This window comes from Ursus arctos, unplaced genomic scaffold, assembly GCF_023065955.2.
Source record: "Ursus arctos isolate Adak ecotype North America unplaced genomic scaffold, UrsArc2.0 scaffold_4, whole genome shotgun sequence".
Taxonomy (NCBI): Eukaryota; Metazoa; Chordata; class Mammalia; order Carnivora; family Ursidae; genus Ursus; species Ursus arctos.
The window spans coordinates 79,570,389-79,587,580 of NW_026623056.1; the positions used below are offsets into that span (position 1 = coordinate 79,570,389).

Genomic DNA, 17,192 nt, shown 5'->3' on the forward strand with positions numbered 1-17,192 from the left:
CTCTAATGCCCGATGGCCCCTGGTTCCAATTTTTTCAGTCTCCTTTATGGTCTAGATCTTACAGGACCATCTACCGTTTGAGTGAGAGCTATAATAAAAACACCCATTTATTAAAGTGCTTTGATGCTACCAGTCTCTGTGAATTACTAATTATCTCTTACAGATTTTGAAAAATCATTTTAATATGCCTCTCATTAACTACAATTAAGAGTTAAACATCGTTTTCTTTTCTAAAATTAGATATCACACATATAAATGTACATAAAATATAAATAAGTTAATTTCTCTTTGGACTTACCAAGCAGGCTGAATGGAACTTTTTCTTGCATGTTCTACAGGCTTTTTTGGGAAGAGAATAGTTGAAACCATGAATGACTGAGAAACATATCATGCAATCTTCAACACCCTCAAAACGTTTGTCTACATTATTTTTCCATAATGCTAGGCCTTCCATAATACTTCCATTCTGTTAACAAAAAGAAAAAAAAAAATAGAGTAAATATACTCTGAAGACCACCAAAGTTATTTTTATTCAATTTAATAAATTTTAAAGTGGAATTTAAATTAATTAATCAACTAATTAATTTTTTAAAAAAGATTCTTTTATTTGAGACAGAGAGGAAGAGTGAGCACAAGAAAGAGAGAGAGCACCAGTAGGAGGAAAGGCAGACTCCCCACTGAGCAGGGAGCCCGACGGCATGGGGCTCGATCCCAGGACCCCGAGATCATGACCTGAGCTGAAGGCAGACACTTAACTGACTGAGCCACTCAGGCACCCCTGAATTTTAATTTAGAAAGAAGAGAATCTGCTTGGCTATATTCACATCTCCTAAGTTTTCTGAATGTTGGTTTTTAAAATGACCTCCCAAGTTTTAGAAACCAGATATAATTTTTCTCCATTAAGGACAGACTTGAAAGAGAGGTTCTGCACCAATACATCAAGTGTTATAGTCTCAACGTGCAAACAACTACAATTTGCTTAAAAGTCAAAGATCTGTGAGAGTACTGGGATTTCTCTGATCAGAGAAGGAGAGTTGAAATGTTAGACTAAAAGGAGCTCCTAAAGACATTCATCGATCCGGTATCTAACAAAAAGATTCCCCCTCAATTTCTTTAATACCATGTATTGTTCTGTGTCATCCACAATGTCAGTGGAGTAAAGTCAATTCCTCTCAAACACCAGAAAAAGAAATTGCAGAACCTTAAAAAGGAAAACAGCTCAGTAGGCAGGTTCAGGTCATTCAGGCGCACATCTGTGTCGACCCAAGGAAGTATAGTGTCTCTTTCAACGTCAAGCAGAAGTGATGCATTTTACACCTACTGCCCTTTCAAAGAGGAGGTCAGTAGTACTATCTAGAAAGCTGAACGTGCACACAGAAACTTACCTGATGGGTGAGGTAAGTGCTTAACTGCAGCATCCAGTTCCGCCACTGCTGAACAGCCACACCTACTCTCTTCCCACTCTCCACCGTTATTGAACCCAGCGGGTAATTGGAAGGCAGCTGTATTATAAGTTCAATAACTATGTCCTCAATAGTGTAAGTAGCCATCACCTCTCGAGTAGTAGCTCGAGCTTTAACCTGTAACACAGAAAAGGTAATACCTTTTTGCAAATTTCTTTCCATTCATTCAAAAAACATTTTGATAGGTCACTATGAGCAGTTAGTCTTCATTCAAAGACAATACAAGTAAACATGCTGGTTTACTGGACAAGAGGTATTTAATACAGAGGTTATACACCTGACATATTTTGTAGTGATTTTTATGAAGTTCAAAGTTAGTTTCAAAAGAAATCCTGCTCATAAAAAAGTATGTTATGATATTAGGCGTGTCGGATACATTTTGAACAGAACAGTGACAGAATGAGTTCTTAATTACTGCTTTTCTTCTACATCCAGGGTATCAAATATCATTTATATTTAGCAGTCCCCTAAGTCTTTCTCTGCCACAGAATCCCCTTGGTTTAAAGCCAACCATCAACTATTAGAATTATTTCCACCTGGTTTTAGTTTTCATACTAGCATTGCAAACAATATAAAACACAAGTTATCATGCTTGACCAACATAGTCTTCTGACTGTCCTATTTCCAAGCTAAAAACCATAGCATCATCCTAAATTTTTCCTTCTACCTCCTCCTAGATATTAACCAGCTACAAGTTTGGATAAATCACCACAAAATTTTTAACATTCCTCTCCTTTTATGACCCATTTCCACTGATACTGCCTCACTCAGGCCCTCCTTGTTATTCACAATGTCTGCTCCAGTTGGTCTCCCTGACTATGCATTGAACCCAAGCTCCATGCCAACAGCCTATACTATATATTGCAGTCAGAGCAATTTCACTGATTATAACACTGACAGTGTCACTTGCCTCAAAGGAAAATTTCCAGTGGCCAGACAGGACAAAATATTTTAGACTATCATTTGAGGCCTTTCCCCACATGGCCCTAATTCATCATGGAAGCAACTGGGTTCTCTATTTACCTTCAGGAATCCTGCTCTGTATGAATGTTGGCTTATTCAACATTTCTTAGACAATCGCAGAAATTACATTCTCATCTCCAAGCTTTTTGCTTTTGTTGTACTGTTTTCTCTATATTCAACACTTTCTCCTCACTGCCCCTAAAACACAATCCTGCCCACTTCAAAGTAATCTTCCTCCATAAAGGTGCACCTAATCCCCTCAGTCAGATGAACCTTTCCCACACTTTCTAGTTTCCAATGCAAAAAACATATCGGTATCACGCTTTTCCCTTTATTAGGTTTTATGTTATTACACAGTAGGAATCTGACCCTACTAAACCATTCACTTCCCAAGTGATTCACACACAGTGTCTGGAATCTACAGATGTTCCAATATATATTTTGAATGACCTAATGAATGTTCAAAAACTTTGATGGGGGTAAATTATAACATTGTTTCCATCTATACATTAATACTGAGACTTGCTTGATACAAGAATGAAGTAGAAAATAAAGTAGGCAATTTCTCTAAGTTCTGAATCAACGGTTAATATTGTGATGATACTCACTACCAACGACAGACATAACCAATAGTCAAACAACTTTTCTGGAAAAAATTCAAGATAATACTAACCGTCATGCCATTAAATAGTTGTGTACTTGTTTGCACAGAAGAAATTTCTTGAAAGGAAAGAACACTGCTGACATACTTGCTTGTAAATCTATCTACAATATTGAAGACACGCTTCTCACTACTATTCCACCACAGCCTAACCATGGCAGGCAAGTCTTTTAATGTCATATGATAGACTGAACAAGCCAAGTGTGGGATATGGTAGGGAAGAGTCGCTGTTTCTGAGGAAAAAACAAATCCTTAGTTAGTAACATGTATTTCTTACATAGAATAACAGACTAGAAAATCATTTTTAATTCCTTAACACTAGAGCTGGAGCTCATAAAACAAACATCTGAAGAAGCCTGAACTCTAGAGTATTAACTTTCTCTCACACATTCAAAATGAATCACTGGAATGGGAAAAAGAAGTAAAAAGAATGAAGATCCCAAATGACACTGAAAAATCTGCCTAGACATAGTGTTCTGCATTTCACATGACAGATCACAAAAAAGGGATCACATGTATTTTAAAAAGGACAAGCCCAATCCCTTACGCCCAGGGAGTGGGGAAAAAAAGTTAAATAAAAAGGAGGAAAAATTTAGGGGTGCCCGGCTGGCTTGGTCAGTGGAGCATGTGACTCATGATCTCCAGGTCATAAGTCTGAGCCCCACTGGGTATAGAGATTATAAAAAAATAAACTTAAAAAAAAAAAAAAGGAAAAATTTAAAGACTGTCTTCTTATAAATTATGAAAAGGAGTTTGGTCCCTAAACTTTCCCCAGGGCTCACTGATGTGTTACACAAAAATCCTAAAATATCCACCTCAATACTCACAAGACATAGTACTCTCCTCACATCTCCAAGACATTTAAAAAATTTCAATTCTAAGGAAGCCACTTAAAACACTGGAGTGCAACTAGATGCATGCATGTCTATTCCCTAAGCTAAAATTTGAGCTCCTAGAGTGAAGAAAATAAATTTTACTGATCTTTGTTTCCCCAAATGAACACTACTTATTTACAGGCCTACAAAACATTATCACCTAACAAATATTTGCTTACAGAATAAGTGGTAATAGTCTCAACAAACAAAGCTTCAAAAATGTATAGATTTCTTACCCTTACCCACAAGATCTAACTGTATGTCCTATTTAGATAAATATGGAAAATCTGTACACTTCAACCTTCTCACATTTGGGGTTATTCTCTAAACTCTAAAAAGTAGAGAATAAATACAACCTAATGTGGACCTAGTCTCCAAGAAAGAACACCAACACACATCTTACTGACCTCTAATACTCAACTGGAGCTCTTCCGTAAAGAATGTTTTAGGGTCCTTATTCGAGAGCTCAATAGCTGTCTCTGCATAGGTTGGATTTTCTGGCATAAGCCTGAACAGGTGATAGAGCAATTTATTCAAACTTTTTGTTTTTCGAAGGTACATTGAGTACAGTGCCCGAAGCTGGTGGAAAATAAAGAATTTTTGTTAGTAAACCCAATTAAACCAAGTCAGTGAGAAGAGCAAATCAAAGTAGAATAGATTGTACAAGAACACAATGAAAAAGGCATTAATTTGAACACTTAGAATTACATGGAAGAGTCCTACTAAACATATGCCACATTCTTACTTTCCAAACATGTCATTTGATGGCACTGCTCCCTTTCTTCATAAACAAGCAGTTTTTACTACCCCCTCATTTATTGGACATGTTTCTAACATCTTTCTCAAACGATCTCCTTGTTAATAAGCTCACCTCTACTTTCTCTAAGAAAATCTACTCCCCCACTCCCCACGGACGATATGCTCCCTCTCCTCCCAAGTCTTCCACATACCCCTTCTGCACCATAGTCCTTAATCTTACAAAAGTCCTGCTTAAAACTAATCCCATTTTTATGTTTGACCTTACACCATTATCAAAGCTCCAGCATCCCTTTAGAAATAAGAGAGCACAAACTAGTAGTCCAAAATGTCTTGGGGTCTTCTTGTTTTGTAAAGCAGGATTTCACTCAAAAATATGGGTTTCTGGGGGCGCCTGGGTAGCTTAGTCGGCTAAGTGTCCAACTCTTGGTTTTGGCTCAGGTCATGATCTCGTGGGTCATGGGATCACTGTGTCAGGCTCGCACTCTGTGGGGAATCTGCTTGAAGATTCTCTCCCTTTGCCCCTCCCCCCATTCCCTCGAGTACATGCTCTCTTTCTCAAAATAAATAAATCTTTTAAAAAATACATGGATTTCTGGTTCCTTTTTTTAAAAATGGGAAATCTTGTAAAATAAGTCAGTCAGAAAAAGACAAATACCATATGATTTCACTCATATGTGGAATTTAAGAAACAAAACAAAGAAAAAAAGAGACAAACCAGGAAACAGACTCTTAACTATAGAGAACAAACTGATGGTTACCAGAGGGGAGATGGGTGGGGGATGCATGAAATAGGTGAAGGGGATTAAGGAGTGCACCCGTTGTGATGAGCACTGGGTGACGTATAGAATTATATAATCACTATATTGTACACTTGGAACTAAAACAACACTGTATGTTAACTATACCGCATCACAATAAAAATTTTTAAAAATAGGAAAATCTGGCACCACTAGGTGCACTATAGGTTTCTGTGTGCTTCAGAACTCATTCTTCAATAACCCAGTTTTTGTATGTTCACATTTACTTTGCAACTCCTTGGTATATGTACTGATTTTAAAATTATTCTTCCCATTAAGGCATTTATCTCCTCTTGGTGAAAGACAAGACATTTTCTGAACACTATAACTGCTCAAATACAAGTATCAAGCCATAAAATACGGAATGTATTTTTAAAATATGTTGATCAAAGTACCTAACAATGGAGAAATCTGGAGGACACTACCTTTCCGAGTAACCAAACTTAGTACCACCAATAAAGGACACACTGAGATTCTGTGCTTCCTGAGGTTAGGACACATCACCACCGTGCAGTAAGTACTCTTGCTGAAAATCAACCAGAAACTGATCACGAGGAAACAATCAGACAAATCCAAATCCTAAGAGAGTCTACAAAATAACTAACCTGAATGACAATAAAGAAAAGAAAGGTAGGGAAATTACGGGTTAAAGAAATATGACAAACATGATGCAAACATGATCCTTGATCAAAACTCAATAGAGAAGGAATAAAACTATAAAGGACATTACAGGGACAACCAAAAAAATGTGAATACAAATTAGACATTTTTGCATTAAAATTAAATTTGAGTATAATAACTATATCAATACACTTATGTAGAAACATGTCCTTGTTCTTAGGAGATACATGTTCAAATACTTTTCGTAAAGCATCATGAGTCTGCAACTTAATTTCAAATAGATCAGCAGAAAAAAAGTAAATATAGAGAGAACATGTACAAAGGTACCAACATTCAGGTGCCTGAGCTGCTCAGTCGGTTGGGCGTCCGACTTGGTTTCGGCTCAAGTCATGATCTCAGGGTCGTGAGACTAACCCCTGTGTCAGGCTCCACGCTCAGTGGGGAGTCTGCATGAGATTCTCTTCCTCTTCCTCTCCCCGCTTCTCGCTCTCTCACTCTCTCCAAAAGTAAATAAATAAATCTTCAAAGGTAGCAACATTAAAAATTTGTGACTCTAGGAAAAGGGTACATGACTTTTCATTGAATTATTCTTCTACCTCCTCTAGAAATCTGAATTAAAAAAAAAAAACAGTTGGAAGTAGAATTTTTAAAAAGTAATGATACATATCAATGGATTTTTTGATAAAGGTTAGTATCCAAAATATATAAAGAAGTTATAAAATTCAACACCCAAAAAACAAAAATAGTCCAGTTAAAAAATGGGCAGTAGACATGAGTAGACCTTTTTCCAAAGAAGACGTTCAGATGGCCAACAGACACGAAAAGATTATCAACATCACTCATCATCAGGGAAATGCAAATCAAAACAACAATGAGGTATCACCTCACACCTGTCAGAATGACTGAAATCAACAACATAAGAAATAACAGGCATTGGAGCACTGCTGGTGGGAATGCAAACTGGTGCAGCCACTCTGGAAAACAGTATGGAGTTAAATATAGAACTACCCTGCGATGACTGGCTGGCTCAGTCAGAGAACACACAATCCTAGATCTAAGGGTTGTGAGTTCAAGCCCCACACTGGGCATAGAGCCTATTAAAAAACAGTAACAGAAACAAAAAATGTCAGGTAATCTTCACAGAAGAATAGATCTGTTGTGGGTGGCACAGATCAACTGCCCTGTAGCACTGAAATAATTATACTGCTGCATTTCATTAAAAACAACAACAACAACAGAACTACCCTACAATCCAGCACTACAGGTATTTAGCCAAAAGATACAAAAATACCGATTTGAAGGGGTACACGGCACCCTGATGCTTACAGCAGAATTATCAACAACAGCCAAATTACGGAAAGAGCCCAAATGTCCATCGACTGATGAATGAATAAAGAAGATGTGGTGTGTGTACGTGTGTGTGTATACACACACGCACACATGCACACACATTTAATGGAATATTGCTCAGCCATCAAAAAGAATGACATCTTGCCATTTGCAACAACACAGATGAAGCTAGAGAGTATAATGCTAAGCAAAAAAAGTCAGAGAAAGACAAATACCATATGATCTCACTCAAATATGGAATTTAAGAAACAAAACTGATGAACATAGGGGAAAAAGAAAGAGAGGCAAACCATAAGAAACTTTTTGTTTTAATGGGAAACTGCAGAATTATTTTATTCTTTTTAATTTTTAAGATTATTTATTTATTTATTTATTTGAGAGAGAGCGCATGAGCAGGGCAGAGGGAGATGGGCAAGCAGACTTCCAGCTGAGCAGGAAGCCTGATCCCAGGACTCCCAGATCATGACCTGAGCAGAAGGCAGACGTTTAACTGACTAAGACACCCAGGCACCCCAAGAAACTCTTAACTATAAAGAATAAACTGAGCGTTGCTAGAGGGGAGGTGGGCAGGGTGATGGGCTAAATGGGTGATAGGTATTAGGAGGGCACTTGTGATGAGCACTGGGTGGTACATTTAAGTGATGAATCACTAAATTCTACTCCTGAAACTAATATTACACTGTACGTTAACTAACTGGAATTTAAATAAAAACTTGAAAAAAAAATCAATGGACTTTTAAAAACACATGTATATTGCCCAGAAATCCCACTCCTAGGTATACAACACAAGAGAAATGAAAATATATGTCCACCCAAAAATTCATATACAATGTTCACAGTAGCTTTATTCATAATAACCAAAAAGTGGAAACAACCTAAATGTCCATCAATGGATAAATGAATAAATAAAATGTGGTATACTCATCATATGATGGAATATTATTCAGTCATAAAAAGGAACGTAGTACATATATATGCCATCACATGCATGAATTTGGAAATGTTATGCTAAGTGAAATAAGCCAGACACAAAAGACCATGTGTGTGAAATGTCCACAAGAGGCAAATCCATAGAGTCAGAACACAGAATAGTGGCTGCCCAAGGGCTGGAGGTTTTGAGAGGAAATGGGAACTGACTGAAAAGGTAAAGGTTTCTTTTTTCAGGTGTTGAAAATGTTCTAAAATTAGAAAATGGTGATATTTACACAATTCAGTGAATATAGCAAAAATACCAAACTGTATACTTTAAATAAATTTGATAGTATGTGAAAAACATATTAGTAAAGCTATGAAACACACATACGCTCATGGCTTTGTTCCAGTTCAATCTGATTCACTGGGAATTGTTGTTGTTGTTTTTCTTAAAAAATTTTTAAAAAGCTCAGATTTAGGACCAATTACAGTGTTTTTTAAAAAAATTCTGTTTGCTTTAGGATTTACATAATTAGGCTATTAACTGAGTTATTCTGGTTTAACTGTCATAGCTCGGTTCAGGTTCCAGACTCATTCGTGCTGCTATACAATTCTTTGTGCCCCTACCCCAATTCTGGTTTAATGAAGAAAGTGATGCATGGCCATTTTCTAAATTTCTGAATATAAGACGGTAATAACAAAATTCTTACACATGGAAGCCTCACTTTGCTGCAATTCTTTAGAGATCAACAAAATTTTAAGAAACAAATATAAAAGCCCAACAAGGAGTTCATGAAATACATCACCAGCAAATAAAACTAGCCCAAGTCAAAAGCATAAGTGGCCAGCCTACAGAAAAATAAAACAATTTAAACATCTAGAACATCACTGCCTCTATAATTAGATCTTCCCTTTAGACATAGAAATGCAAAGATGCATATGTTCATATATTTGCACCCAGGTATGAGTTATTAGCAATGACATAAATTATAACTTAGAAATTCTGAAAAATCACATTGGAAATGAATGCCATATTTAATCACACCTCAAATATGAGGTAATTAACTAAGTGTTATTGTATTGACCTGTCAAAAAAGGCACTGTTTATATTTAAAAAGCCGTCAGTTTATCAAACTGATTCAATCAATATTTAATTGGAACTTTTTAAGTGGGGATCTGCCTACAGAATAAAAAGAAAAAAAAAAAAAAAAAAGAGAGAGAGAAAAGAAAACCTGGAAATTTTTCCAGCTTTCTTCCTAGACAATGAGGTCTTTCTTCCTAAACATGAGACAACAGAGACATCTAGTGGCTGCTATAATTTGGATAAAATAATTTTCTTAGGGTATTTTTTACCATTTAGAGATAACAGTTTGAATTATATAGGTAGCATTTCACAGATCTTGCTCTAAACACTGATTTTCAAACAAGGTAAATTCCAATGATGTATTAACCGAAATCTCCCCAAGGGTCAGAAGTTGACGAAAGGAAAAAAAAAAAAAAAACAGCAAGATCCAAGTCCTTTAGAATTATTACTGCAGTAATATAAAATCAAATTATATAAATCTTGTTTCCCGCAATTAAAGGACTTGGTGGTTACATTCAGTTAGAAAAAAAAATTGATTCAAGCACATTCCAGAGATTACTTTTGCAAAAAACTCTGTGTGTGTGTGTGTGTGTGTGTGTGTGTGTGTGTGGATAAGGAAGTTAAGGGACAGAAATAAATTAAGCAGAATGTCTGAAGTTAGGGGCGCCTTGGTGGCGCAGTCGTTAAGCGTCTGCCTTTGGCTCAGGGCGTGATCCCGGCGTTCTGGGATCGAGCCCCACATCAGGCTCCTCCGCTGGGAGCCTGCTTCTTCCTCTCCCACTCCCCCTGCTGTGTTCCCTCTCTCGCTGGCTGTCTCTGTCAAATAAATAAATAAATAAATAAATAAATAAATAAATAAATTAATAAATTAATTAATTAATTAAAAAAAAAAAAAAGAATGTCTGAAGTTAGCCAGAAAAGATTAGATTAAAATGTGAGGCATTTCTCCTTTTTTCAAAAAGGGGGGAAACAAAGGGTTCAGAACAGTAACAGAAACACACAGAGGACATAACTGTCAAAAGTTATCATGTACTTATTTACCTGAGATGAAGCAGCTTTGAAGAAAGTAAGTATTAATTTCCAGGTAAGGAGGTATCCCAGAACATAGCAGAAGTCTTCACTCAGTGGCTTAATAGTAACTATCTGTCCAACAGGAATACACCCCAAAACATTTTCTAGCAAGTCCTCCTGAGTGCTAAGAAGAGACATCAACGCTGCCGGTGGTGACCTATGAATCAATGATTAAACACAATTTTCTTCATAACTTATCCCTTAAAAAACTGACAGCATGTATAGACTTTAAGCATTTTAGAAAAATCTTTCTCTATTTTCCAAAAACCATTTTAAAAGTCCCCTTTACAGATTCAGTTTTAACTGCTGATTTTAACTGTTAATTCTGCTAAATTAAATATATTTAATTACAAATACATTAACATATGTAAACATAAAACAAATTTTATATTCATAAATATGTAAAATATTTTTCATATTTATATATTTAAAATATATAGGAAAAATCCTACAAAATATAAGCTCTAGTAGTTAGCACTTTAAGGAAAGAGCCTTTTAGAAAACATTTATTTCAACCTTCTGTTTTGCGGATGGAAAAAAAAAATATCACACACCCAGAGAGGCTAAATGATTAATCTCAAGTCCCTCAGCTAGTCAGGGGAATGATGAAGGATACCAGGTCCTACCAGATCCCTATAAAGAGTAAAAAACATAAGACTGTATGTCTTTTCAGGAAAGTAAATTCAATATTCATATTAATTCATGGCAAAGTAAATTAATTTTTTTTTTTACTGAACTACTGCACTCATTAACACTTTCAGATGCACTTAGGAGATCCTCAAAAAGTGAAATACTTGTGTATATCCTGTCAAACTCTCTGACATTGTAGCTCAGTTCTCTCCTTTCGCCTCTGCATTTCTTCCCTTGTAGCTTTGTTTTCCCAGCCCATAAACACAGGTCTTCAAGCTTCTGCCCTTGGATTTTTACCTTCAACACGACTATCCCATGTACCAACCCTTCTCTATTTCATACCAACAGTCACTGGATTTTACAAATACCAGCTCAGGTATCTCTTCATTTCCATGCTGTCTTCCATGCACTGTTACTGTTTCTAGAAAGGTCTTCACCTCCCTGTGCTTCTTCGTATAATTTATGATTCATACCATAGCCAGAATCAGCTGGTACTTTTCCCATCTTCTACCAAATAATGCCCCAAATCCCAGAAAATGTAATTTTTAAGGCCCTTCATTATCTTAGGTACCCTTCCAGCTTTATTTTTCACTATACCTTCCCTGCCTACTCCACATATATTCGTTCATTTATCCTTTTATTAAACAAATGAGCAGTATTCATGAGTCTGTGTTAGACCAGGTACCATTCTGAATGCTGTGAACATAGTCGGTAACAAGAGACAAAAATTCCTGACTTTACAAAGCTGCTATTCCAGTGGAGGAAGATATGGACAATAAAAAATATGTTAAGTGGCAACTACTCAACACTCCCCAGCACATTCTGAACATTCATGCCTTCGCACATGGTATTCCTTTAATTTATACGGTCTTCCCTGCCCCGCTGAAGTGCTACCTAACTTCACAGATCCAGCACAAGTGTCTCTTCCTCAAGAAAAAGCCTTCCCTTCCGGTGCACAGCGGTCGTGTTCCCCCAGCATGCTATCTATCCTTTTCCGCAGCACCTGCCAAACACAGCCTTCTATTATAAATGTCGTCTACAGTAGATTATAAGCTCCTTATGAATAAGAACAATTACCAAACACCGTATTCTCCCCTAGGCATTTAATACTTTGCACAAAGTGGGGACTCAATAGATACGTGAATTGATATACTCTTTCCACAGCTACCGTGTGGTCAAAGAAAGTTCTGCTGAATAGTAGCAAACTGAAAATATGGTTTAGGAAAAACTGAGAGGAACTATCTTTGTGGCTGGACTCTAACTTTCATTTTTATCTTATAGATGACTTTAAAAGATCTATTGAATGAATATATACTCTAAATTTAAAGCTTGTGTGTTTATCCATCTTCTGAAGTTATTATAAGTGAGGTGGATTATGAGAATTTAATAAAACAAGTTATTAAAAAAACTTACAAGGCTGGTTCTTCTTCTTCATCTCCATATGACTTTAGATTATCCTGATCATATTGTGGTAATTCAGGCATCAATCTGCAAATGAGAATATATATTATAACACATTGTTAAAGCATGCTCAAGAGCAGAAAGACCAATACTCACTTTGTGATGAGTATATTTTTAAATGATTGTTTTCTGAAATAATCACCTACAGCCCGGACTACCTAAACGTAAACTGTGTATAGAGAACAGTGACCTAAATGATCCAAAACTTGGCATCCCTGTTATTACAATGCATGGTCAAGTTCACTTTTTTTTCTTCACTTTGACTTTTTTTTTAATGACCAAGGGTTAAAACTAAATATATATTCTTTTTTTATTTTTTTTTATTTTTTGAACCGCCACAACATTGATTCAATTGGAAGAGTTCTTACTTGTATAGCATATGGTAAACAGCAATTTGCACAGGTCGAGCTCTGTGGAGGAGTAATGGGGCCAACGTATTTAACAATGTCTGGAGATATTCTGGTAAGTTTGTTTTTTGGCCAGCAACCAATCTTGAAGGGAGTTTCTGACTTAACAGCTGGTCTTTCGGGATATACGTTAGTGTTTCACACATGGGCTTCAGCATTGCATTCTGAAAGGATGTTTCAGATGTATCTTCACTTTCTTCTGAGGACAAAAAGGAAAGAAACATACACATCCCAAAACAAAGTGAGTAATAGAACTTGACTGATTCATGGTCAAATGTCATTTAAGAAAATGAAATAAAAAACTGACAAACAGTAGAGCAGTCCTCGCTAGAAACTGTTTAATGTAATCTTAAAAGTAATCATAACTTCTATTATCTCATCCTTAAAAAAGAGAGAAGTCGGAGTTATAAATAATCTACTCAGGTTATGTGAATTACTATTATTTTAACTTGCAATAGTCTTTGGATACTTTGCCAGTTTTCAATTCTTGTCTGTAAAGCAGAAGCATATATGATGCTTCTGAGATGCCAAGCTTTCTCTCAGGTTCTTTTCTTCACTATTCTGTACTGTTTGACTTAAGCAGCCAAAGTTTTTGTTCTGAATTTTTCAACTAGTCATTTGCAATGAATCCCACTATGATTCCCCTTTCACTTGCCTGTAACAGTCACCAAAAGAGGTAAGAGCAAACTGTGGATGCCTTGGGAGAAAAATTCTTTCCATTCACTGATTAGATTTACAGGGAGATTGCCAATGGTATCCAGAGTTGCAGAATCGAAAAAAGCACTGAGTTCACAGGCCAAATCACAGCTGACACAGGCAAACAGTTGTACAAGTGGAACAGAATACAATGCATGATTCTCATTTGTTGTCTGAAGAAACAAAAATGAAATAGGTAAGCAGACATCTACCAGAACACCATTAATCAAGGCAATAAAGAACTCTCGGTTCTCTAAATTTTAAAACAAAAAGCAGTTGAAGTGTAGAGTCTCAGAAGACATTTATACATTTTATATCAAAATAATTTTTTTAAAAATTAAATACTAAGGGGCACCTGGGTGGCACAGCGGTTAAGCGTCTGCCTTCAGCTCAGGGCGTGATCCCGGCGTTATGGGATCGAGCCCCACATCAGGCTCCTCTGCTATGAGCCTGCTTCTTCCTCTCCCACTCCCCCTGCTTGTGTTCCCTCTCGCTGGCTGTCTCTATCTCTGTTGAATAAATAAATAAAATCTTTTAAAAAAAATACTAAGAATTAGAATCAATCCATTTATTCTGAAATGTTATTTCTTTTTTCTTTTTTTTTTTTTAAAGATTTTATTTATTTGACAGACAGAAACAGCCAGCGAGAGGGGGAACACAAGCAGGGGGAGTGGGAGAGGAAGAAGCAGGCTCCCAGGGGAACAGGGAGCCCAATGGGGGGCTCGATCCCAGGAACCTGGGATCATGCCCTGAGCCAAAGGCAGACGTTTAACGACTGAACCACCCAGGTGCCCCTGAATTGCTATTTCTAAAACTATGAAAGAAAATACCAATTACCATTTACCAAGTGAAATATATAAAAACATATTTATAGTCTTCTCAGGAGCTCTACTTATTATCAAGTTATTTTTAAAATAAGGACACTGAGGGCATCTGGGTGTCTCGGTAGGTTGAATGTCCAACTCTTGACTTGGGCTCAGGTCATGATCTCAGGGTCGTGAGATTGAGCCCTGAGTCAGGCTCTGTGCTTAGCAGGGAGCCTGCCTGAGAGTCTCTCTTCCTCTCTCCTTTCGCCCCTCTCCCCTGCTCACACTCCCTCTAAAATAAATAAAATATTTTAAAAAATAAAAAATAAAATAAGGACACTGAGGCTCAAGAAGGTCACGTTGCACACCCTAAGCCACAGAGCTAATAGCAAACAGAGCAGAGATTCAGACCAATTCAACCTCCAATGATTTGCTGCCATCAGAGCCCACAAATATTATACTTGCTTTGTGTCATAAAAAGAGCATTAATTCCCTCTGAATTTGTTTAATCTTTAACATATTACTGACATAGTACATTTTAATAATTAAGAGCCAAAAAGATTAAAAAACTGATCATGAAAGATAAAACCTCCAAGGACTGTGCTATAAATATTATATTAAAATGAGCTAATGGAGAGAACACTTTAATAGCAGGAGATTTGGTCACTGAATGATACTGGCAGACCTTAAACCTCTATCACTTGACTGTTCTATCAAATAGTAACTGGTGAGGAATACATCTATGAAGTGTTCAAATGTTCGCAAAAGAGCTAATTACAATCATTACTTAAAGAATAAGATTAATAATTGGTTCTAGCATACAGATATGCATGAAGACCTAACTGAGGTGATGACACATTGGGTTAATTTACCTCCAACCAAGCCAACATGGAGCACATGATGAAGTCCCATTCACTCTCCGCCAAAGGAGATGAGCAGTATTTCAGAAACAGGGAAAGGAACCGGATTATTTCTATATTCACACCCAGTATCTCTGGACTTACTTCTGATAGATTACTGGGATAAAGACAAAAACAAAACAAAGAAACATGAAAGAATGATATGGACATTCAATCAGAAACTATTTTAAATCTTATATACTTCTAAAAGGTTGACTTCAGTGTTTACTATCCTATAACTATAGAAAATTGTGACTATAAGAAACACAATCTCGATACACATTGTAATTGGGGGGAGACACAGTATAAAATATCACCTACCAACTGAAAAGAAAAATATCTTCATGATCTTTCTTCCAGGATATTAGAATTTTTAATATACCATGTAATAGCTCCCCATCATCTATGCTTCTGGTTTGCAGGCAAGAATTGAAAATGGCAAGATGTCCAAAACCTCCTAAAGTAAAATTCAAAATGAAAATTAAAATGCACACATATACACACCCACATTTATCTATACATACTAACTTAAACCAAAGTTTTGTCTTATAGATGTAGAAATTATTTTTTGGGGGGCGCCTGGGTGGCACAGCAGAGCGGTTAAGCGTCTGCCTTCGGCTCAGGGCGTGATCCCAACGTTATGGGATCGAGCCCCACATCAGGCTCCTCCGCAAGAGCCTGCTTCTTCCTCTCCCACTCCCCCTGCTTGTGTTCCCTCTCTCGCTGGCTGTCTCTCTCTCTGTCAAATAAATAAATAAAATCTATATAAAAAAAAAAAAGATGGTAATTCTCCCCCAAACTGGCTAAAAGATTTAAAAAAAAAAATTATTTTTTTGTTTCTTTGATAAAACTGATTTTTGACAAAATATAGGGATGATCATTCTCTTAGACCATGCTAATGTTACGAGAAGAAGCATTCTTTTCTTTCTTCGACATGAAACTTGAAATGAGGAAAAAAAATTCTAGAGCAAATCATGTAAGCACTGTAATTACTATAAGGGAGAAAATTCAAGAAAAATCAATCACTATATAGAATAGTAAACTACCAACTTCTCTTATATTGTTAAGTTGTGTGCAACAGACAAAAAAAGAAAGAAAAAGAGAGGAAGAGAGGAAGAGAGAGAGAGAGAGAGAGAGAAAGAAAAGAAAGGAAGAGAAGAAAGGAAGAGAAGAAAGAAAGAAAGAAAGAAAGAAAGAAAGAAAGAAAGAAAGAAAGAAAGAAAGAAAGAAATGAAAAATCAGGAAAAAAAACTGTATTGCTACTATAAAAAAGAAAGCCTATTTTGAGATAGGTCAAAAACCTTCTCCAAAATTGTCCTGGTTAAGAATTCTAAAAAGGGCTTACATGAAAGAGTCATCAAATAAGTGTGTTAAGTTCCACAGGGCAGAGACCCTGTCTCCATACCAAACACCTACCACAGAAAAGGGAGTGGGGGTGGGAGTGGGAGTGGAGGTGTGGGTGGGGTGAGTAAATGATATTGTCCTTTAAACTAAACTATGCTGGGGTTTTTTTGTTTTGTTTTGTTTTTATTCTTGGTTTCTTAAGTGTAGGACTCATTCAGTATACCCACCTCTCAAATAAAAACAAACATACAAAAAACATAGCTAGAGTGTAAAGTTAAATAAAGATGGAAAACACAACATACTGTTCCATAATTCATACATTCACTCAATAGGCATGTACTGTGTCTGGAAAGCTCTCATAGGCTCACCACTCTTTAGAATCCCTGATTTCTT

General features: G+C 36.5%; 1 protein-coding gene across 4 annotated transcripts in view; it reads right to left on the reverse strand.

Annotated features, from left to right (window-relative positions):
* LTN1 (listerin E3 ubiquitin protein ligase 1) overlaps positions 1–17,192 on the reverse strand; it is a 65,274-nt gene that overhangs the window by 2,687 nt on the left and 45,395 nt on the right. The window contains exons 20-29 of one of the 4 annotated variants that reach the window (XM_026516744.4): positions 15,777–15,912; positions 15,429–15,573; positions 13,710–13,923; positions 13,016–13,250; positions 12,600–12,674; positions 10,527–10,713; positions 4,370–4,541; positions 3,100–3,320; positions 1,386–1,580; positions 299–466 (exon numbers count right to left, since the gene is read on the reverse strand). In XM_026516744.4, the coding sequence (XP_026372529.3) occupies positions 299–466; positions 1,386–1,580; positions 3,100–3,320; positions 4,370–4,541; positions 10,527–10,713; positions 12,600–12,674; positions 13,016–13,250; positions 13,710–13,923; positions 15,429–15,573; positions 15,777–15,912 (1,748 nt within the window). Of the gene's footprint in view, positions 1–298; positions 467–1,385; positions 1,581–3,099; positions 3,321–4,369; positions 4,542–8,311; positions 10,302–10,526; positions 10,714–12,599; positions 12,675–13,015; positions 13,254–13,709; positions 13,924–15,428; positions 15,574–15,776; positions 15,913–17,192 lie in introns of those variants that run through there. The other 3 variants (XM_026516669.4, XM_048214903.2, XM_048214902.2) reach the window with 3 other exon arrangements.